At 40.3% G+C, this 24376-nt stretch overlaps 1 protein-coding gene across 1 annotated transcript; it reads right to left on the bottom strand.

The window, feature by feature from the left end:
- Positions 1-425: 425 nt before the first annotated feature.
- On the bottom strand, positions 426-19648 carry chrnb1l (cholinergic receptor, nicotinic, beta 1 (muscle) like). Its single transcript, XM_084712517.1, has 11 exons — positions 19222-19648; positions 15760-15893; positions 14880-14924; positions 14339-14448; positions 12217-12325; positions 11867-12014; positions 10961-11146; positions 9472-9695; positions 9206-9381; positions 1631-1769; positions 426-891 (listed from the first exon to the last, which is right to left on the bottom strand). Exons 1-11 carry the CDS (start codon positions 19319-19321, stop codon positions 751-753), a joined length of 1512 nt encoding a protein of 503 aa, XP_084568643.1. The 5' UTR covers positions 19322-19648; the 3' UTR covers positions 426-750.
- Between the last annotated feature and the right edge of the window lie 4728 nt (positions 19649-24376).

The following is a 24376-nucleotide window of genomic DNA, read 5'->3' as shown; positions in this document are numbered from 1 at the left end:
ACGGAAAATATGAAAAATGTTACAAATGCCCCAGGTCTCCCCTACCTCAAAATATTGAATTAGTCCCTCAAAATAATGAGGAACCTTCTGAAAATAACAGCATGACAGCCATTTAGTATAAAGGTGAGCTAGAACAGATTTATAACATTTTAAATTTGGGGTCTCAGGAACCCAAAACAGAACAATAGTGGTAAACCTTATTATATTCATTAATAATGGAAGACTGACAAAAAAAGTACCTTTTATCAGTTTTCTTTCAATGAGTCTTGTTCTCATATTTAGAATTAACATTATATTACTGCCCTCTACTGCCTAAAGGCAAACATTACAACCACCAGAGTCCAACATCAACTAGTGTTTTCCTGCATGTTCCACTCAGTCATTCAAAAAGAACCTGATACTTTAAAATAAAACAAACACACTGACACTTTCAAGAAACATGTATTTCAAGCTTTTAGACTCAAATAACAAAGAGCACAATGTGTTAAACACATGATTTAGACAAAATAACATTAGCTGCTATAGATTCATACATGGATTATGTCATCATGTAGGTTGTTTGTCAGAACTTTATGCAAAAAAAAAACACATTTTCTTCTGCTACCTGACCTTACAAAACATTTCAGTGGCTGACAACACAAATATGGAATAGGTATTAAATTATTTATGGAAAGTCAGATCTGCTGATCCCCAAAAACCAAGAAGTCAGTTATGACCAAACTCAAGCTCCAGCTCTGTGCGTTCTGTCTACTATGGGAACGGATCATCGGGTGTATAGTTGAAACTGGCATCCAGGAACATGGCGAGGGTCCCCAGGGTGGTGATGATGACAAACAACCAGAGGAACAGACGGTCCACCACCAGGGCGATGAACTGCCAGTCTCCGGTCATCTGGAGGGAATACACACACATACACACACACACACACACACACACACACACACACACACACACACACACACACACACACGACAAGGCACTTAATATACTGCCTTATGAAGGAAAAAGGCAGTAACACCATTTTTTGTCAAAAATGAGTTCTCATCATTTTTGTGACATTAAATCTTCTCTAAAATGTGTTTTATTTTGGAGAAAATATGGGGTAGGAATTATAGAAACTGCAAAAAGCCCTCCAAGGAAACCAAGGAAAACCACTGTAACTTGAGTTACGGTATTCTAACATGTAAAATATATGCAAAAAAATAAGAAATTTGTGCATTATACCACTATATACATATAACAACACTATAGAAAAATATTAAAATAAGACCACAGACTCACCACTACAACGACTATGACCCCAGCAGTGAAAATGCATGCATAGGTCAAATCAGAGGTCATAATATATAGAAAGAATAACCTGATATAAAGCTATAAAACTGTCACATATCCAGTTATTTGCTTGCAACTACTTTGGCTTCTCAACTAGGAAACTATAAAGTCATTCTGCACTCAGTATAAGTGCTGAGTCAGCAGTGTGCTGTATATTATCCAGTGACACATGAACATGGTCGGGGCATGTTTGGAACACTGTGTGCCGAGGAGGAGCTGCAGACAGACAGACAGACAGACAGACAGACTGAGTAACCAGCTGCCTGACAGCGTGTGTCATGCGGTGCGCGTTTCTCACCGTGTCGTCCGTGTCCTGCTTCTTCAGTTGCTCGGCCATGTATGTGATGGCGGAGATGGCTGACTTCAGGTTGGGAGGGAGGATCAGGCAGAAGCTGTCAGAGTCCGGCAGCCGCTGGAGGTGCACGGTGCTCTCACACCTTCAACACAGAGAGGCAGACAGAGGGTAGAGGGAGAATTTCAACAAGTTTAGCCCCAAATACTTAAATTTTACACCATGTGCTTGTGTTTTCACATGCACATGCCAGTTGGTACACTACTGGCTCTCACTTTATATGTAAATATGGTAATTCTGCCACTAGGGGTGTCTCAAAGTTAACAAAAGATGTACTTTAACAATGAAGACAACAACTCCCATGATCCCACAATGTCATCAAACAACCACTGTAGCTGAAAATCCATCATGAGAGGTGTCTCAGGCAGAAAACATGGTCATGGATGAGGTAATTTTTTTAAAAGTTCTATTCATGTGATATTTAGTTACACTCACTGACTGTATATATATACTGTATATAGGTTCTGTGTCGTATATTTATACAGTATTTATTACACCTAAAAATGCTTACCATATCCAAGATGCACACCAAGAATCTTGGGCACAAATATTTCCTTCAGTATGACATATGTCTTGTCTTACAGTGTCAACCTGTTCTATTAGATGATAAACAAGCTTTACTATGCATTATGCACACATAGAACAATAAAATTAAAATAGAAAAAAAAAAACCCTGTATATTGGCAGCTGCACATTACAAATGATGGTGCAATATATGAATGAAAGTGCAGAGTACCAGCGGTTGTAAGATTATTATTATTTCTTTTTAATTCATCAGTTTATTTGCATTTGAGTCTCATTATTTTAACTTTTAGATTCATAATATGGAGTTTAAATAAAGTGCAAATAAAGAGAACACAAGGACGACGTATGACGCTGTTTCCGACACCGTGTCTCTCCTGTGTGGAGCGTCTTGCTACTTAGACAAGTGTCCTCTAGAAGAAGCTAAAACATGCAGCAGCTCTCTTCACAAACGCTCCCTAAGCCCAGATTTATGTCGCGTATGTCACGAGTCACCAGCGCAGCATTGTTCAGCCCCGCTGTGACGAACCACCACTGACATTAGCTGTCCACTGTAGGACATACAGTACAGAGATGGACATGTCAGTGTTGTCTCTTCATAACATACAGTATGTGTCCTTGTGTACCCTCTATAGCCACTGACAGGCTAAACTGCTCCAGCACGGGCCTCCTCCTGTGAGCACTGAGTGACAGCGGCAGCACGCTCCTAACAGCGGGGTGACATTGACACAACACTGGGTCACCATTTATGTGATGCAGTGACCTCTGACCCCGTCATTCCTCCTCACACACACAGCTGTTCCGTGAACCAAAACACAAGAGCAGAGAGAAACAGTCATATTGACAGCGTTCTTATAATGCCTTCATGCTTCACTGAGTTCAGCTGTAAATAAATCATTTTAAAATTGTATCTGAGAAATTTAAACAATCTATTTTTCCCCCTTCACTGGAGGGAAATGAAAAAAACTGATATAAGAAGTATTTTCGTACCATAAATGTCTGTTAAACAACTGGATGAGAACTTGTATGAACAGACTGTTCAAGTTCAAACCCTCAGTATCTGTGTGATTATTTTAGTCAACATTCAGTCTCATAAAAAAATCTATTACAGCCAACTTAATATAAACTGTTCAGGATTTGCAGAAAAACCAATTGGGCAAAATCCATTCCAAAACATTAATACTCTTGAATATTTGACTCAACTGTACCGTGCTTATAAAGCAGGTCAGGTCATGCATACACACACGTCTGACCACAATAACACAGATTGGAAGAAACTTAAATAGGGTGTTAACTGTTTGCTACAGATTCCACTTCCTCCTGCTGACCTGTGCTTCCCATCACCCCATTCACCCGTCACCTCTTGTAAAACCAGCATACCCTCAGTGTCAGGTGAGAACATTATCTCTAAACTTTATCAGGCTGGTCACACTTGTATTTTCTTCTTCTTCTTCTATTTCTCTGCCCCTTTTCTTCTTTTCTTTTTTCTTCCTTTCCACCATTTTTCTTTCCTTCCTCTTCTTGTTCTTTTTCTTCTTCTCTTTCTTCTACTCTGCCCTCCTTTTCTGTCTTCTTCTTTGCCCCCTTTTCTTCTATGCTATTTTAATTCTTCTTCTTCTATACCCTTTTTGCCATTTTTCCTTCTGTGCCATTTTTCTTCTTCTAGTTACATAACTTAATACCTATTTTATACCTATTTTAAAGGCATGAAATGCAGCATTTTCTCTGCCTCTGCAAGCTTTATTTTGAAAGTCTACCCAGATGTTGTGTATTTATTATGCTAGCTTCACAGTGGAGCACTAGAGGGGTAAGTACAGCGTCACAGTTTGAAGCGTATGGCCAAAGCTCCAGTATTTGACATGTTGGGAGTGAGAACATGTAGGTTAGACAAGGGATTCCGAAAGTGTGGGCCGTGGCCCCCTGGTGGGCCATGAAGGCCCTGCATGTTGGCCAGGAGTGTTAAAAAAAAAATAATAAAACATTTTTAATATTCAATTTTGCCAGTTTGAAATAACCATAAAATATTTATGGTGAATCTGAAAAAAAGTAAACAAAGCCATAGGATGGGGATGATTTGGATCTAGTTTGACAGGTGTGACACCACATTTGATGACCTGTCACATCAACACTGGAATTTATCTTATATCTTGTCATTGGTATGATTAGTCTTGTGTGTTTTGGGGTGGGCCAAAAGACATTTTCAGACTGCAAACTGGGCCTCAGCCTTCTTAAGTTTGGGAACAGCTGGGTGAGACTACAGGACCCAACTAAGGTTACTAACTAGCTCCACTTGCTTTGGTTTCATTCTGTATCATTCTTGTCACATGACCACTAAAACATTAGTAAAGGAGAGAGAGAGCTATGGGTCCCCTGCTGAAGGCGTCTGGCTCAACACCACAGTGCACCTGTCAGATTGGCACTTCGGTGCATGTCTACAATGCACACAGTCCACGCATGTTGTGTATAAAGGGTGTATGATGTTAATAATGTGCAGAAGCTCCGGCACCAGAGAGAGGAAGGCGTCAGTGAAGGAGCAGGACGAGTTATCAGAGTCACAGGGAGACAGCGTGACAACAGATGGACTGTGGGGACAATAAAAATGAGCTCCTGTAATATGTGTGTGTGTGTGTGTGTGTGTGTGAGCGTGTACTGTATATGTGCACGTGTGTGTTGCCTGCAGCTCAGGGCAGAGCTATGTGGTGCTCTACACGCTGAATGCCATCCACATTCCACAGCTTGTATTCATTACTGCAGATACATGGGGCCCTTCTCACTATGACACACATACACTCCTGTACAGGCACATGTCTGGGACTGTATTTTTTACAGGGGTGACAGTAGGGCTCATCTCTTTTCAAACTTTGCTTTTATTCGTGAACACATCGCAGTCCGAATGCTGTTGCTGTGTAACATTAATCACTAAACTATGTGATCATGTACATTAGACTTATTGCTAAAATAGTGTTCTTCTGATGTAAATATCACCAAATCAGTGTCTTTATATTGCTGAGCTGTTGTTATCATGTTTAACTGTGACTGGTACAGCTGTTTTAGAGTATTGAAAATGGTTTGACTGGTCTGAAACCTTTTTACTGATCACCACACCCGCTGATCAATATTTGCCCTCATTCAGCCCCTTTGCACTGTGCAGTGCTGCACATGAACCAAAGCAGAAGGTGCACACGGAGATGCACATTCTGTGTGCCAGAATTTACCTCTTTGTATTTATTATTATATTTATTATTCAGATTTCAGCTGAGGGTGCCGTACATGTATTTGGACTCTAATAGCCTGCTCAGTTGTGGTGAAAACCAGGAAAATTTGGCAGCGAATGTTGAAAACTGGGACATTTTAGTATTTTACAGATATTTGTCAGGACTCAGAACACCCAACTTGAAATCAAGACAGTCCTGGATCAGGATAGGAGCATTGATTTAAGAACTGTTCATCTGTAATGTTTTTATTTTTACTGAGATGCTAAGCCTAGTTGCCACAGTTGAAACAGGATCTGTGAGTTAGGACAATTCTGTAATGCAGACCCTGGCTTCTAATTAGCCCTCTGATAGACTGACAAGACAAACAAAGATGGATGAAGGCATAGACGTCTATGTGACACAGACTGGGTGATGGTGCCGGCCGGCGTGACCACCATTTCTTCCACATCAAAAACCGACGAAATCCTCCTCTGCCCCGATCACTCAGCACCGGTCTTCCCTTCCACTCATCTACCCCTATCTATTCTTCACCCTCCCTCCACCTCCTTTCGGTGGGATTACCCCCTAATGCCCAACCTAAACAGAGGCTTAGTGGCTGGCGACTGTGGACGGGGGTGTGGGGCTTAGCCGAGGCTGAATGTGATGCCTTTGGAACGGGATGAGAGATACCCAGCACCAGGCCTGGTTCAGTGGGCTGTGGAGCTGTTTATGATGCCGTGGCTGGGTGGCAAGGCTGAGGCCTGCTGGCAGATTAGCCAGAGTGAAGCCAGCATGTTTGCAGGGACCGTTCAGCTTGAAGCAACACTTTAGATTAAAAAATGTATATCTTGATAACCTCTTTCACAGATTGATATATAGCATAGTGACTCATCTTGCCCAGATCATGAAAGCTTTACACTGATCTACACACACAGTGTCTGGTACAGTAAGTCAAGTAGGGGAACACCAGCTAAAGAAACTCCAATTACAGCAACACAAAATGGAAAAAAGAGATTACAGTCATGCATACACTGCTGATTAAGGGGAACTCTGAAAACGGCAGTAAAGAAATACAGCACATTTAAATTACTGTGCTTTTACAAAAATGCCAACTTGCTGCTTTTAATTTAAATCTGGGGTAGGCAGCTTATTTTAGGTGTCAGTGGACAAAAGTTACATAAGAACCTTTAAGCATTGTGTAATTCAAGTGGTCTGAGTAAACAAGACTTCAGTCAGTTGGTCAGTCCACTACTTCAGATATATAGATATATATACTATTAGAGGGCTTGTCATCCAGCGTCAAATACTTTGGTTTATGACCAAAGACCAGAAATACCAATGACCACTTTAGTATACCTGCTAAACATCTGCATGTCAACATTTCCACTGTGAGCATGTTAGTATGCTGAGTTTAGCATTTGGCTACTTTACAGCTTCTCAGAGCTGCTAGCATGGCTGTGGGCCAAAGGTGGGAAGTAACTTAAGTACAAATACTTTGTTACTGTACGTAAATAGAGTTTTCATTTATTTGTACTTTACTCGAATATTTATTTAATAATTTTTTACTTCCTACATTTTAACACAAATATCTATACTTTCTACTCACATTTTCAAAACAGGCTTGTCACATTAAATTTGTTAAAGTTTGTGTAATAAATATGGTCTGAGTTTGTCATGTTATGTTATTAACCACCAAATGTGAATATTTAAAAAATAGCTCAGTATATAAACTTAGTCCCCAAAGATTTGAAAATGTACTGAAACATGGACGCTCTGTCTGGCAGCTTTGTTGGACAGACATGTTTGAGCCACCAGAGCCGGAGGATGGCAACAGGATGATTTTTTTTTCTTCTCTGTCAGGTTGTTGGAACAGAAATGACATGAAGTGAACTGCTGGGCTGATTTGGACTGGGACAGTAGGTACGTTTGTAACTGACCCTTAGAGAGGGTGAGGGGAGGGGGAGGTGTGGCATGTCACTGAGCCATGTTTCAGGTCTGCCCAAAAAATCCTGAACACATAAACAGTTAACAACAGTCTAATGGACTAACGCCACTATTCAGTGCTTTGTGGTTCTGCACCTTTTCACATGTTTTCAGTAACAAAACCTCTGCTGTAGACTCCCATTTAGGCTACTGTTTGAGCAAGAAAGCTTCATCAAACAGAGGACAAACAAAATACAGCCTTTGTTCCAATAAGAAGTGCTTGAATATTAAAGATTTAATTAATCAATTTAAGCATTTGCTGAGGAAAGCAGTGCCACAGGATTAATAAGTGTTTCCAACTGAAAAAATGAGACCAGCTCATTCATGTGTTTAGGTTTACAGTGAGTTGACTCAATAAGAAGCTCTGCAATACATTGAAATCCCACAGAATTATTCATAAATTTGTGTAATAAAGGTACAAGCTTCTTTTGAAAAAAAAAAAACATATCTGTGACCAACACTTAAATTCAGAATAACACAATGTCAGAGAAAAATGTATCTGTAAGGCTGTACAATCCATTGGCTTGTTAGTCAGTCAAAGTATCATCAAAGTCACCATCATTCATTCTTTGGGGACCATTAATATCTGTACATAATTTCATGGCAATCCATTCAATAGCAGTTAATGGATGATGGTCCAACATTTGCCACTAGCTTAGATAAAAAGCTATGTGTATATGGTTATGTTTAGAAAATACATTACAAAAGTCCCACTCAAAAATCCTATACACCTTTGATCAACACTAAAAGAAATAAATACCAAAACATAATGATAATGATTATGACATAATTAGAAAGTTTAGGCCTGTGAGACTGTAATCAGAACAACAATCTACTCCTTTTGGTGTTATCCAGCTGAATCATTAATCCTTGTTTTTCCGTTTGTCAGAGTACCTGGCTGAGCTAAATATGGTATTAAATATGTGAGGCTGAAGGAAGTGCTCGCACTCTTCCTGTCTTGGCAGATTCCCTGAGCTGCTGTGGTGATGGCAGCGGTAACTCTGCCAAGTCTAGCACGCTGTGTACTTTACAATAATAGCTAGTCTGGCACCGGCTCCAACATTCACACTTTGGCACACTCTACAAAGAAGATTCATGCCTGCGCTGGCTTTTATTAACATTAATAGAAATAGCTTGCCGCTAGTGTAACATCAGGATTGACACATCTTAGCCCAGAAGGAAGCTGAATCTGGATGAACGACTCTGATGAGTATTACTTCAGGTTTACAGAGTTTAACATCCTTAACAAGTAAGAATATAGATAAGTTTTGGCAGTTTATTTCCCCTAAAAGCTCAAACCAAAAGCTGGCTTTATCTTTGTAGTCTAATTCAATCAAGTTTGTTATACTGTATATATTGTGCCCTTTTCATACATGGAATCTTATATAAATAATGGCTTTTAGGCCATTATTTAACAGGTTTTTAGGCCTGTTATTCCCATTTCCTATTCTGCTACATATTGGTTTACATGCTTTATGTAAAGGGTTCCACTGGATATCCATACTGACTGCTGTAAGCATAAAGAGTCTGATGATTCTTGTCATCTAAGTTTTTTTCTTCTTTTGTTCCATGTGTATATTTGCACCCGGGTAAGAAGAGGCACATCGGTATTTACACGCAAATAGCCACGTTGGCAGTCACATCCTAAATGCAAATAACACGTGCCAAAAACAAAATACAACAAGACATTTTTATAAACAAACTAAGCTGCGGAGAATCTCTTTGCCAACATTAAATCTGAGAAAAAGTAATATTATAATATTTTTGTTTCCTTTCCTTATATAATGAAGTTGTTACACTTTGAGTCACATCATTGACATACCTGCCTCTCCAGGGTATCACAATATCAGGGTTGATCTTGCGAAAGAAGTACTCTCCCCCGGGCTGCCTGCCATTAAAACTGCGGATGGGCATGTCATCATTAGACTCCTTCAACATAACATCCTCTTGGTTTGGCCTCTCCATACCAATGTACTTAGGAAGGAAGTTAATGAATACCTGCAAATTTGAGGTAACAAAACAGTGAAATCAGGTTTTTCAAAGGTTTGGATGGATGCTCAGTGAATCTGAGGTTAAACCAAACCTCACCTGTCGAACCCAGTTGGGCATGATGTGCGTGCTGGGTGTTCGGTGGTGCAGATTTAGGACGACTACACTTAGGATAACAGAGAACGTGACCAGGATCATGGTGAACATGACATAGTTGACAATAATTGGGATGCCAAGGGACGTCTCAGGGACCTTGTCAGCCAGCAGGAGCATGAAGACAGTCAGAGCGATGAGGACAGAAATAGAGAGAGTCATCTTCTCTCCTGCAGACAACAGGGATGGTTTGGAGAATAATGATTAATTATGACATGTTACTTTGGTGGCTTCTGCCTCGTGTTGACAAGAACAAACTTAACATGTGCTTACATTTGACTGTTGGCTGTGGAAAACATTCAAGTGATGAACTGGACTTATCTTAAGCATGTTGGACAACAGAATGTTTTACAGTTTACTGGTCTGTTGTAGATAAGAAAAGACAATTACCTGATTTACCTAAGTCGAGTTTATCCTGTAAAAATTCTTTTTGCATTTCTGTACAGTAACTTGCTACCTCCAGTGATTTCAGTGAGGACAAGGCGGCAGAAGGAACTGGTTTCAGACATGACCGTAGGAGGTAAGAATCAATTACTGTCCATGTGAAGTCAAACAGATTTTGCTCTGCTGCTCCAAGTTCACTGCGCTAAACTACCTCAAACAGAAGTGTGTGCAGGGTCGTAAGGTTGTGTCTAGAACATCAGACCCATGAAAGATCTTGCAGGAGTGATCATTGTAACCCAAACCTTCATCTTTCCCTAACCAAGTATTTTCTGTCCCGTTCAACCACATCGTTGTCACTTTATAAATGTAATGAAGTTGTACAAGATGCAAAATAAAGAGACAACACAAAAATCATAAGAGTTTTGCAAATCAAGGGTTCCCTTCTAGACATGACCAGGATAGAAAGAAACAACTTGACTCTAAATGATATAGTACTGTACTGTACTGTACTGGTATACCATTATTATCCTGTAGATCATTGCCATTACTGTCAACTAGACTTGATTGGAGTGATGAATGACTGGGAAAGTTAAACTGCAAGGAGTGATTCATTTTTTGCAGCTTTTTTGGCCATTCAGTACTTTCTTACATCTTTTAAATGATGCTGTGCAAAAAGTGATTTTTGCTTCTTTTTGTTTATTTACCTTATATAACTAAATGAGACAGTGACAATTGTTTTACAATACTTTGAGTCTTGTCTTTGGTAGATTCAGTGTTAATTGATGTTGCCTTCCCTGCCTCTCCAGGGTAAGATCAAAGATTGACTAAATAGATTCCTCACCAAGGTCACCTTCCTTCAATCCACGTTGTGTAATATATCAACAAATTTCCTCAAAGGTTGCCCTGCCCCATGGTTTAGTCTGTATTAGACACACGCTTCTTGTCATGACATTAGGCACTGCATCAAGGTGGTTTGTTGCCCTTCCTACAGTATATCCTGTCTTGGCAGTGATGTGTAGTCACAATGTCACAACATGTCTGATGTGCTGACCTGCTCCAGGAGGCAGGTAGAAGACAAATATAGCCAACACGCTGGTGAGGATGCAGGGCACGATGATGTTGATGATGTAGAAAAGAGGCTTCCTCTGTATGATGAGGTAGAAGGTGATGTCCTCGTACAGGTCCTCCTTAATGTTCTTTCTTGAGGGCTTGTGACAGATGGCCCATTCTCCGTTTTCTGTGGAGAAAGAGATGAGTAATTTCTGTTTGTTGGAGCACTGTGCAAAAATGAACAAACCCTACAGTTTGGTCTTTTTGTTTGTAAAATTTAAAATACTGACCTTAAAATTTAAACGCTAAATGTTAGCTAAATGCTAATGTCAGTACACTAACATGCTCACATTGACAATGGTATCATGCTGATGTTTAAACCTATAATGTTCACCATGTCAGTCGTCATAGTTTAGCTTCTTAGCATGGTCACATTTGCTAATTAGCACTAGCAAAGTAGAGAAGAGGCAGACTGGAATGTCAATAATTTTGCATGTAGTTCATCATAAATCAAAGTATTGAACAACTTAAAATTTGACTTGATGATGGTACTTGATGAAAAGTCATCAATCATCCAAGCCTGGTTCAACTTAAAAGGGTTAAAAGAGGTTTTCCTCACCACTGCTGGCAAATGCTTGCTCATGGTGGGAATTATTCTCTGTAAATATTATAAAAAGTTTCCCATCATGTATAGATAAATAAATGAAAAAAAGGACAATTTTCTTTGACAATGTTTTCTTAGAATTTTTTATTGTATACATGATGCTAAAAGAGAATTAAGAATGAGATTTAAAAAGTGAATTGTACCATTATTGTATTAGAAAAACTACTCACTCATACAGTAAATGTCATAACATGCATATGAACAGGACTATAGGTTGTGGATGAGGTCACTGAAGGCACCAACCCGTGAAAGCGTTCTCATCTATAACAATCTCGTGGATCTCATGGCCATCATCATCCAGAAAGTACTGCAGGTCCACCTCTGAAGCGTCATAGGTGTACGAGCGGAAAATCATGCTGCAGTTCTGCCAGTCAAATGGAAAGTACGACACCTGTGGGAGTTGAAAAAATTCCAAACTTTTACGTTGCTTTTTAGAGGGAAAGGAAATATTCACAAGTATGGAATTCTGTATGAAAATGTAAAGTATCATTGGGATAATGCATATTCAGTATCAGTACAACGAAGCCATAAATTGTCGTTCACAGAGGAGAAAAACAGAACTAAAAGAAAGGTGTATGTATTAAAGACAGCACCTGTATAGAGCAGGTGCTGCGGTAGATGGCTGGAGGAAGCCAGTTGACTGTTCCATCACTGTAAACCAAGACGTTGACGTAGAGAGCCACATCAAACTGACCGTCATTACTGAAGGGAGGAAATTGAATGATAAATGTGATTTCAGGCATTTTAGTATACCATGATTTTTGACTTCTACATCCTGGTCCCTGTAAATACATTTCCCTCTGTGGACTGTTGACAACATACTGTTTATTATTTGAGACATATGTTGATATATGAGATGTCACACAGATGTTATAACAATACACCCTCAAATATATAATTATCTTGCCCCACCAAATTTCTCTATGTTGAAGCACTGTGCTAAAATTCAAAACACTTCTGGGTTTAGTCAATTTGTATTTGTCAAATTTAGATGACTGACTTTTAAAAATATATAACAAATGCTACATGTTAACATCAGCATGCCAACATGCTCTTATTGGCAATGCTAGCATGCTAATGCAGGTGCAATGTTTACCAGGTCCACCATCATAGTTTAGCTTTTTAGCATGCTAACATTTCTTAATTACCACTAAACAAAGAGTGCAGCTAAGGCTGATAGGAATGTCATCAGTTTAGAGTAATGAACAAATTAAAAACTTGATGGCACCAGATGAAAAGTCATCAATCACCAGAGCCTGGTTCTGGTCAAAGTTTCTGCCTGTTAAAAGGGAGTTTTTCCTTGTCACTGTTGCCCAGTGCTTGCTCATGATGGGCATTACTTGGTCTCTGTGAATAATCTTATAAAGATGACAGTCTAGCTCTAAATGAAGTGGCCTGAGGTAACTACTGGTATGATTTGGCGCTAGTTTGCAGAATGATTATACTTCATCCTGAGGGTGACATGAATTTCATGGCAATTTGCTGTTTCACTCAAAATAACACAAATTCCACTCTCATGCTGGCAATAGAAACCAGTAGGCTTTGCAATTCCTGGTTCAGTATTTCATGTCAGTCCAGACACTGATCAGTCACAACATTAAAACCACCTGACTACTATTATGATATGGTTCTGGTCTCCCTTGTGCCACCAAAACAGTTCTGACCCACTGAGGCCTGGACTCTTCTGTGGAATCTGACCAGACGGCCTAGCCTTCACTCCCCACACGCATCAGTGAACATTGGGCACCCATCACCCTGTTCCTGGTTCACTAGTTGTCCTTCCTTGTTCCATTAACCACTGCAGACCAGGCACACCCCACACAACTGACCCTCCCTGCCTCCTGCCTCTTTTCGCTCTGTGCTCCAATTGTACTTAAGCCAACTTTCTTAAACATGCTTTGTACTCAGCTTCTCTGTGTTGAAAAGAAAGTTTTAATGTTTTAAAGACATTGCTGGGGGGAACAGCTGATCGATGTTGCAGGATGAGAAATTAACTTATTAAAATGTAAACATCTACCAGTCAGATAAATGTTCAAAATAACCTTCATCATCATGATCATTTTTTCATCACTTTCAGATTTTTCTAGCATTTTAGTGGCATCTGATCTAACCTCCCACCCTGAACAGGTGCACTGCTGTGTGAGGAAACACAATAAAACAGTTGCATTTTGCATGATAGTAGTCACTTTTTTTTAATAAGTGAAGATTCAATCTTCACTTAAACGTATGACCCTGCTCAGACACAGTGAGAACCGTCCTTTCCGGTACTTTTGATGAGTGTGATGCAGCAGTCAGACAGAGACAGAAAGACGGAGTCAAACATAATGAAACTATTGATAAAGTTAGTTAAACATTTGAGCATCTTCTGTTGTGGAATAAAGAGTGCGCAATGCAATGTGATGTAATGCGATGCTACATAATGCTCTATGACACTCACATGCAGTTAGGACAAGGTGTTTGGGACTTTTCCTGCTTCCAACACATCAACTTGAAGAACAGAGTGTTCAATTGCTGCCTGATATACTTTGTTGTTGTTGTAATAATTCAGTCTTGCTATCCATTGAGCCACACTGCTAATATGGATAACACACTTGCTAACATTTTAAAGTGAAACATGTTTTGTTGAAGATAGAATAGAATCTATCAGATTTGTCTTTGGGACTGTTTAAGTTACTGTATGATGATAAATATGGATAAACATGGGGGTGCACTCACTTGTTTATGAGGTAGATGTCAGGACGCCACACCTTGTTGGGAGGAATCCTCAAAACCTTAATGTTGTCATATTCCTCTGGGTTCCATGACAACCTGTAGTCTGACCATGCCTGGGAAGCAAGGAATGAAGGAGGAAAGGAAAGGAAGGGAGGGAGGGAGGAAAAAGAAAGTGAATAAGAGGCACAGCAGAGCAGAGACAAGGTGAAATCATTACCACGGCACCCTGATGTCTCTGTCATTTACATCCTAGCTTCTCCCGTCTTTGATAAGTCATTTAAACCCCACTGATCCAGACACACACTCACACACCAATGTCACAAACACTCAAGCCGTCTCGGATTCTAATTAGCAAGGGCGAGGGACAGAAATGAAAGAGTGAGTCAGAGAATCACAGAGATAAAGCAAGAAATAATTTGTGGTTATAGAAAGTGACAAGTCCATTTGAGGGCAGAGAGCGGCGGACAGGCCGGGAGAGGGGAGATAGGAGTTGGAGCAGCAGAGCGAGGCTCGGTGATGAAGATGAATGTTTCCATGCTCGTACCAGATTCATGAACACGTTGGTTGTCATCTCTTCGTTCTTCTCGTTCTATAGTGGAATAGAGAGCGAGAGACAGAAACAGAGGGAGAAAGAAGGGGGGGACATACATCAGTGATGCCACCATATCTTGTTGTTACTTTCAATCCTACTCCATGGAAACTAATTGGGTTTGGATGAATGGATGACCGTGCAGCACCCAGCACAGATCTGGCAAACAATGTGTGTGTGTGTGTGTGTGTGTGTGTGTGTGTGTGTGTGTGTGTGTGTGTGTGTGTGTGTGTGTCACTGGAGTGCTTAAGGACAGGACTGCATTTTCATAACTCCATTGGACATCACTCCACTAAAATAATTCATAAGGTTGTGTAGTAACACTATCTTAAGCTGTGCATAAGACTGTCATTACACTTTCATAATCATGTCATGACACTTGCTGTTATCCGTAGCTGGCCAGCTAGCTAGCCACCTAATTATCTGAGGTAGTGCTGGGGTGCCAGGAGCAAGTCAGGACAAGAAAACCACCTCAGTACTGTATTCCCTGTCATTAAAGTGTCTACTGTCAGTTTAAGAGGCTGTGCTTGGTCCAGCTGGGATCTCCAGTTCAGCCAGTTAATGTCAAATTATCATAACAAAGACATTATTGACTTGATTAATGTCAAGTTATCATAGTGAAGACATCTCAAACAATGTCAGCTTCGCATTAAAGATCACATAGTTGACCAAATGGCATAAACATTCATACAGACGTTCATGATCATGACAGGCACCGTGATTATGACATTGTAAAGTGTCTTATGCACACCCCTTCAAAAAAAGAGTTAGTGTGTGTGTTTGCCTTTGCAAATTGCACATTGCCTCCATCTTGCATGTGTGTATTTGTATTTACCAAGCTGACGAGCTGAGAGAGGGTCATCCCCACTCGAACCATCACCTTCTCCTCCCAGTAATGAGCTGGTCGGACTTTCATGTTGTAATTCTCGAAGAGCTTCTGATGGAGCCTCCGCTCTGTTTCCGAGGCCCCTGGATGAAAGTGTGGATGCAAAGAGACAGAAAGTGATGAGGGATAAAATGATATCTAATGAACCAAGAGCCACAGCCATCTGAAAAAAAAACGAGTAGCAGAGAATGGTGATATGGAGAAAAACTGTAGGGCAACAAAGAAATAGGGAAAAACAAAAATGTTTTACTTTTTTGATCACATATGAAATGTGTTAATTTTATCATTTGAATTTACTTGAAGTATAATTATTGAGGAAACATCAGTTACAATTTATTCAGACCTCTGTAGGTCATCATGCTGACAAGGAAAGACAGCAAACATCCTCCAAAGTCCTGTTGTCATCACCGATCATGATCTGTGTCTCCCTGTACTTGCAGTTGATTGGTGTGTAGACATGTGTGCGTCTGACTTCAGGATGTTGTCAGCTCAGTTCAGTTAATCTCTCTTTCATCCTTGTGAAAACCAATTGAAGAGTGTGAGATTTTCCTTCCAACCGAGTCTTAAAATAAAGTTTTAAAACCAAATTTCAATTAAAAATTTGGTCTCTTCCTCTTCTCCCCATGTGCTACCACAGCTCATTTTGTTTTATTGTTTTTCCTTTTTCCAGTTCTGATGATAACTTGCTAAAACTTCCTATCATTGGTCCAAAAGTCCTAGTCTCAGGACACCAGACAATCAGATATCTGGCCACCTACATTGTTCTGGGATTTCTACATGCAAGGTAGTTGCTTGAACAACAGCAAGTACAGCTGCTAACAAAAGTGGGCCCCTTACATTTTTTCAAGGACATGCCTTCCAGGAAACAATGTTCTGCTCCCGTTCTCCTCAGTACATTCACACCGTGTCACCCTCCTAGTATGAAGGGCTGCCCTGAAGACTTTGAGTTGGCTTGGCAGTGGAGGTTTTTTTTTAAACTCTCTAATCGATTTCGTTTTAGCAACAATTACTAGGAGATTGTCCTCAGCTTATATTAAGTGAAGCATTTACAGACCGACTTGTGAGTCTACAAAAGTCTGAAATGTCTGCCCCAAAATTTTCATACTAAAAGCAAACCAAACCTTAGTTCAGTCTGATGCTGACTGAGATCACCTCTTTCAGTTGGACCAAGGCTTGGCTATTTTTTAGTTCAGATCAAACCAGATAAACAGAAAGTCTGGAAGTTTTATTGTTTAATTAAGAATAAATCTAAAGCAAAATGTGAGAGAAAGAAAGCGGAACAGATGCAGAGCTAGAACAAGAATAAACGAACCCTAAGTGGAAAAGACCAGAGCTATTAAAATGAGATGAAGTACAAGATAACCAAAGCATATGACACATGCTACTGACACCTAGACTGCAGCATGTTTGTTCTTAGCGGATCAGTGAGCCGGGCACACAGTGGTTAGAGGTTCAATTCCCACTGGATGACCCAGGCTAAAAATAAACTGTGTGCTGGTGGCTTACTGATGCTTTTCTGACTCAGATTCTAATTTATCTAATTCGTCATGCAAAGTGCATATTATTACTCATTGATATGAAAAGAAATACTTGAGGCACGTGGAATAAATGTATTATTCAAGGAGATTTAGTTCATCTGGCAGAGGAACCTCGTCAACAGAAATGAGGCTGTATTAATCACCAGTGAAGCAGCTAAAGTGTGCTATTACATTTTAAGTATTTAATGATTAGCAGAATTTAGTGCTCTGTGCGATGACAGTCATCTCCAAAAATGTGTGTCAATTACTACTGATGATGGACTGGCTTTCAGTCCAAATATGTGACAAAACAACACGTTGAAAAGGCCGAGAAGGACAGACAGGGCACGCAAAAGAAGCAGTCAGCAGGGCAGGTGCTGTACGATGGGTAGCAAAGGTGACTGAGCTAATGTAATTGATATGCAGCAGGGGAATGGGATCAAAGGGATGTCTGGGATACCAGCTCCATCAGGGACAAAAATAGACTCTGATTAACAAACAATGATGTGTTAATATGATTCATTATATGTTCCAGAGCTGGACAGTATAGGGTTGTTGATTGTCACGTGGAATAATAGGCATCTTTGACAGGACATAGAATAAAGACTTCTTTCCGCTGGGATTTCCCCCTCTGCGTCTCCTGTTTCATGTCTCTCAGTCCTGTTGCTGCTGGCTCCCCTCATTGGGGAAATACGGTTGTAAAATCGCTCCGGTTGTAGGTTAGAGTGGACAGGAACAATACACCACAAAACTCTGTGGAGGTCACCAGCCGGTGCATGGCAGGTTTTGCTTTCCACTCTCACTGTGGGGTCGCAGGGTCAAAGTCAAAGCTCCTCAGCTGAGCTCAGATAAGAACTAGTCATCGCAAATCAATTCTAATTCTGAATTTGCACCCCCCCCAAAAAAAAACCCAGTGGAAGTGGAATCAATACCAATTTAACTGAACTGACAGAGTGCACTAGCTGTGAGATTCTATTATCTGATCATACTGTAGCCATCTTGAGTATAAATGCCTTAATATTTAAGTGTATGCTTGCAACCAGAGGTGGAAAGGATTATCTTTTGAGTGGCCCAACAGGATACATGTACATTAGGAGTGTTAGGACAGACAGAGGAATGGGAACACTGCACCACAGGTCGCCAACAAGCACAGGGCAACTGTTTGTTTTCCAAGCACAATGCAGGGTCAAAGGTCAAAGTCAAAGGCAGCCAAGCATATTTGTTTTTCTTTCTCTCCTTTTCTTTCCATCTCTTTCTGTCCCTGTGAAGTTCATCATGTACACTGTAAATATAAACTATTTGTTTTAACTTAAAATAGTAAGCGTCTGGGCGGCGTTAAAATTTTAAGTTGACTGAATTTAAAAAGACAAGTTGAGGTAATTTTGTAGTTGTAATTTTCTCAGTTTGAAACTTTAATGATGCATGCTGGGAAGTCTACGAATATGCTGGTCATGTTTCCTTAGAAACTTAATTTAATGAGTTGATCAAACTCAGTACAGTACACTCATTCAACTCATCTTTTCAAGTCAAAAGACATGAACTGAATGCTCTGAAGTGTTCTGAAAACAGTAGAGATTAAAATTTTCTTGAATCATCAAAATTTGTATATTTAGGTTAAGTTAATGAGAAAAGTTTAGTTGATTCCACCAAATTCCTGTATTGTTTTCTGACAGAGTACATCTTTATTTAAAAGATGCAGGAGCAATATATTTCTTTTTTTTTTTTTTAGATTAAACAAATTCTGATTAAGGGAAACATTCATGCTTATGTTAGTTTTGTCATTTTTTTTTCTTGAAAATGTTAAAATATCAGTTTATGTAAAACTAAAAAAATCTGAGAAAACACTGAGTCATTTGAAATGACATTAAACATGAATTCTATAAAATGTCCTTACCAGTAAAAGTGAGACAAATGCAGCTGCATATGATGATAAATATGTTCATCTTCACAGGAATGTTCATCCTCATCTTCTCTTGTGCAATCATGACAATCATGGCATCTTACACTTTCATCTGTCAATCAAAGGCCCGACTCTTCGCTATATCGGCACGTTGACCGTCCACACCCTCACCTGGAGTCTAGATGGAACGTCCTGGAATGACACGCCTTTCCAACTTAGGCATCTACATGCACACCTTCAGCAGAATGGCAGCTAGTTGGAACCTTCAGCAGCGTACACTGTCCCTGTCCTGTGCCTTCGTCTCTCTGTGGCCATGGCTCCATGGGTGAAACCACGGTCTGATTGGGTGCGCGTGCTGGGAGTGACGAGAGGGCGGAATGTGTTTGTACTGGGAAGCCTGTGGGGCAGGCACCTGTTGGTGCTCACCAATCTGAGGTTAGCACTGTGGGGATGGTGGGTGGGAGGAATGGCAATGGACTAGGGGTTATGACAATGGAGATATTTTTGGGGGGAGAACAAGCGAGCAGGGTGGAGCGTGGAGATGATTGTGGGGGTTGACTTTCTCTGTGGACGAAGAATGATTGGCGGTCGTTTGGAGATGAAGTGGTTAATAGGTGGCATGTCCTGCTCATTTCACTTTTAATGCCTTCTTTATTCTGTAACTAACCTCTCCTCCTGACCTCCCTTCCTGTTAACGCAGATCTCCACAACCTTTTTCATCCATTGAAGCATTCATTTCCACCCCTCCCTTCTTTTGTGCAGTGGAAATCATCCCCATTTTGCTGTGTTATGTCTGGCAATAGATGTACTATAAGCACTGTTGGAATTAGAGCTGTACATTATATCTCAGGGTAGAATTGGTCATCAAATTTTAATTAATTTTATTCAAAATAATCAAATAATTCATACATGACTATGACTTTTCCAATTCTGAGTCCTTTGAGAGCTGTTAGACCACTGATCTTGAATGTGTACTGACCATACCAGTCAGTAGGGTGCAGATCTCCATCAAGCAACAGACGAAGCACCTACTGCAAAGCCACCACAACTGCCATTGTAATACATCACACAAAATAAAAGCTCTTGCTATCTTCTTCTCTCCTAAGCAAAAAAGAGTTGGATCTTACTCAATTATCTCTCCTAGCTCCCTTACAGTCAAGATGGGGGTGAAGAAAAACATGGATTTATTCGTCTTTTATCATGGCCAGCTTAAGTGGATCATAGCGTATAGAGTATGCAATTAATTTGCAGATGCTCTGGTTTAAGCCCCTTTTTTAATTGTCAGTTTTTCAACCATAACAAAGGCCAAAATGCGGCCTGCAAAAGACTAGATGAGATTTGTTTTTAGCCTAGCTGTTGATGACTTGCAGCCCCTACCTGCCAGTTAAGTCAGTGAGGAGTCAGTAGTCAGTATAAAACAGAGCAGCCAATAATATATATATATATATATATATATATATATATATATAGATAGATAGATAGATAGATAGATAGATAGATAGATATAGATATATATATTAAGGTTTTTAAAGTGTTGTGAATCAGAACAATCTCAAGAAGTCTTTGAACTTAGAGTCGTAAATATGCTATCCATCCACTCCACCTTCTCTACATGTGGACTCTCTTCCTTTTTATACTACGTCGATAGGCTGTGCCATCTCATACAGCTGTGGATGGGTAAAGATTCAAGTCACTTGAAAGCCCAGGGCGTCTCTTTCAGCTGCTAATGGGTACTGTACACATCTTTATGAGTCGCCAGGAGCTGGTACCTTGATATAAATTGGGAAACAGGCTGAGCAGTTTGGCATGAACAAGCAAATTGAGGGGTGGGATTATGACAATATCACATGGATCTGACCTGGGACAACTGTATCAACTCTGGCTGGAATTTTTTATACAGGAAAAAAGATCAAATAATCACATAAAAATGGGGGGCTTTAGGCGCACAATGGCTGTAAGTAACAGGAATTTTCAACCCTTTCTCCTCCCAGGTTGACAAATACCAATGCTGCTTAGTCACACTGCTTTGAGTCCCACGCAGTTGTTCAAGTTACCCTTTAGCATCTGTATGAGATGCTGCCAGGAAGTCCTTTTAACATAGTAGTTAAAGTAGTTTAGTTGTTTTGGAAAAGATCATGGTTTGAGTTTTAAAAAATATATTATATTATGTGACGTAACATACATGATGCATGTAATTGTTATGTAACATCAAACTTTAGATAAGGTTGACTTGGTTTCACATGGGAAGTCCTGTGTTTGAGTGAAAACCTGCAGGATGAAGTTGCTGAAGCAGAGTTGAGAATTACGAAAACTTCTTGGCAGGAGCAGTGAGGTGTTGTCGATAGTGATAGAGAGAGGTCTTATAGGATTCATGAGTTTGAGCGAGGAAAGAGCAGCTCAGTCTTGCCGATATTGAGTTTGAGGTGAACTTGAGGCAAGAAAAGATAAAGCATGTCAAATAAGATATAAAAATAAAGATGGATGTTGTTGCTTAGAAATAGTGAGGGAAGTTCTGAGACGTGAAGGCTACAAGTGTTATGATCGATGAGGTGAAGGCCGTGAGTGAACTCTGGATCCTGCTGCTTCTTGGATCCTTCATGTTGCTTTTTATGAAATTGATGTTACACAAGATAAGAAATACTCACCATACTCCCATAACCAACTCTTTCTCTACTCTCTATTACCGCCTCTCTGTTGTATCCAAGTCATACTATCCTCTCTCTCTTTCATACTGCTCAGGGTTTCCAGTGCAAAAACACAAACAAGCCATAAATCAGACCCAGGTTGAGAGTTGAGAGAGGGAAAATGTCTCTGAGTTGCCCTCCTGCATGCCACCGCTACCAGTAAATACATCAGTCAAAATGGCCCTGTGTTTTTTTTGTGTATCTGTCGAACAGCCCGTCTCCCTAATACTGCAGTTTCATGCAAGGTCAAAGTGTTGGATAATAAGCGGAGGATGGAAATGAGTGTGATTCAAACAATGTCACAGTCAGGTCTATCATATTGAAGCACTATCAGCACCGTTGCGGCAATGAGCTGCTGAGAATGACTGCAGACTATGAGCCTTCAAATGCTTCAGCTCTCACTTCATACATGCATGAGTCAGGGAAGCCCGTGCAGCAGTGTCCGGTAACCAGTGCCAGTGTGAGTGTGTGCTCGTGTGTGTTTGTGTGTGTAGGATTATTAAGGATTATTAATAGCAGAGCAGGCAGGTGATGGAGCGAGGGTCGCAACTCTCACGGCAGCATTCTCACAACAGATGGGGCCTTTGATATCCTCCCCTCAGATCTTTATTTAAAAAACAAAAACAGAATGAAAGTGCAAGATTAAAAGGGCAGGTGTGTTTTTGTCATGTGAGAGAAATAAAAAGGACATGTGGCGTGTGTGTATGTTTGTGACAGGATTCGAAATATCGATTTGGGGATCTAGCGGGATGTCGGCTCCTCTTAAAGAGACACGAGCACCCCAGAAAACCTCATTTGAGAAATTTAGACAGAGCTCTAAAATACTGTAATTTTGATGCCACTGTTTTTTTCTGAATTTATATTTTTCTGTGCCTAGTTGCATGTCATAATATAGGACGTGTGTTCTTCAGTTACCATGCTTGCATCATTCTTTAATGTTGCTAGACATTGTTATTGTCACTTGGTAGCTACTTTAGCTAACACGCTTAGCTAGTCTGTGTTAGCTAGCTCCTCCAAAGAAGACATGAAAGAAAAGACAAAAAGGAGACAGAAAACCAAACTGGACAGAAGATGAAAATGTTGTTCTCCTTTAAGAATATGGAAAGCATTAAATAGCCTACACAACCTTACAACACACTAAGGAATTTTCAAGTATTTGTTTATTTGTTTTCTAATAAATACACAGGGTGTTGAGTTCAGAATTGCTTTTGGCAAAGTTTGGAAAAGTGTAATAGGGTTAACAATTCATGTGTGTGCATGTTTTGCTGTTATTATTTATTTGCATGTTTTTACTGGTGTGCTGTGCTGTTATTTAACTTTGTGTGTTTTTATATAACTTTACCTGGGTTGCTTTGCTTGTTTTTATTGTGTTTTGAGGTGTGTTTTTTTAAACAGTGGACTGAATTGTCATGACCCTGAAAAAGACACACCCACACCCCAGGGATGACCTAATTACCCAACAAGCAACAGGTGTGGGGGGACCCAATTGGATGCACTTTCATAGAGGCAGAGTGAAGCAGGAAGTGAGCATGTAGGTCGCAGCAGATGCTACGCCAAGCAGCCCTTCCCAGGGCCACCAGCCACATCCATGTGAAGTGCAGCAAGGAGATGAGCAGCCTGCAGTGCCCGCCAACGCCATTCTACTTAGGCCTGGGTCAGCAGCGTGGACTCCGGCCCAGGAAGATCATGAGAATCCTTGTGTATATAGTGAGGTGTGTGTGTGTGTGTGTGTGTGTGTGTGTGTGTGTGTGTGTGTTGCTCCAGTGTGAATTGGGAACAGGTGGCGCTGGATGATGATGATGATGATGACGACGATTGCTGCCGCGCGATTGGTCAGGGGGCAGAGTCCTAGGCCTACATGAGCGCCGACGGCCTGCATTCTCCCTCTCCCCAGCCTCCCCACCGCAAAGAACCGCCAGCACAGTGTTACGAGTTGTTTGGTTTTGGTAATCTTTGTAGATCAGTAGATGACTGTAGTAGCTCCGAGTAATTTGTTGTTAGCACTGTGAGCATATTTCGAGGAAGCCTCGAACCCTTTTGTAAATACGTGTAAATAGCAGGGCAGTTTAGTAGGGGGGGAGCAGCCTTTATTTTGTGAACCTGTTTTCTCCTGTTTATGTTTTTGTTAGGAGATCAGGGTAGTATTTTGTCATTCTTTCCCCTTTTGTTTTTTCTTCATTAGGTAAGTTTAGGGTTTTCCTTAGATTGTTTTGTTTATTGTTTTGGCCTGTGTTTCCCCCTGAAGCAAAATAAAAACTGCTCCTTTTTTGAACCTGAAAATGTGGTTGCTGGCCTTCTTTGGTGTGGGAAGACGGAGGGAGCACATTATCTGTTGTGTCCAGGGTTCCCCTAGACTGGGACATAACACTGCTGAACAACTGTTGTTAGTATTTTAGCAACTAGGAACTGCATTAAATTGTTTTTAGTATAAGTGTTTATTACAATTAAAAATAAAAATTGATTGT

This window comes from Lutjanus erythropterus, chromosome 23 (genome assembly GCF_056507025.1).
Source record: "Lutjanus erythropterus isolate fLutEry1 chromosome 23, fLutEry1.hap2, whole genome shotgun sequence".
Lineage (NCBI taxonomy): Eukaryota > Metazoa > Chordata > Actinopteri > Lutjaniformes > Lutjanidae > Lutjanus > Lutjanus erythropterus.
The sequence above is the reverse complement of the archived record's forward strand: the minus strand, read 5'-3'. Positions and strand labels throughout refer to the sequence as shown.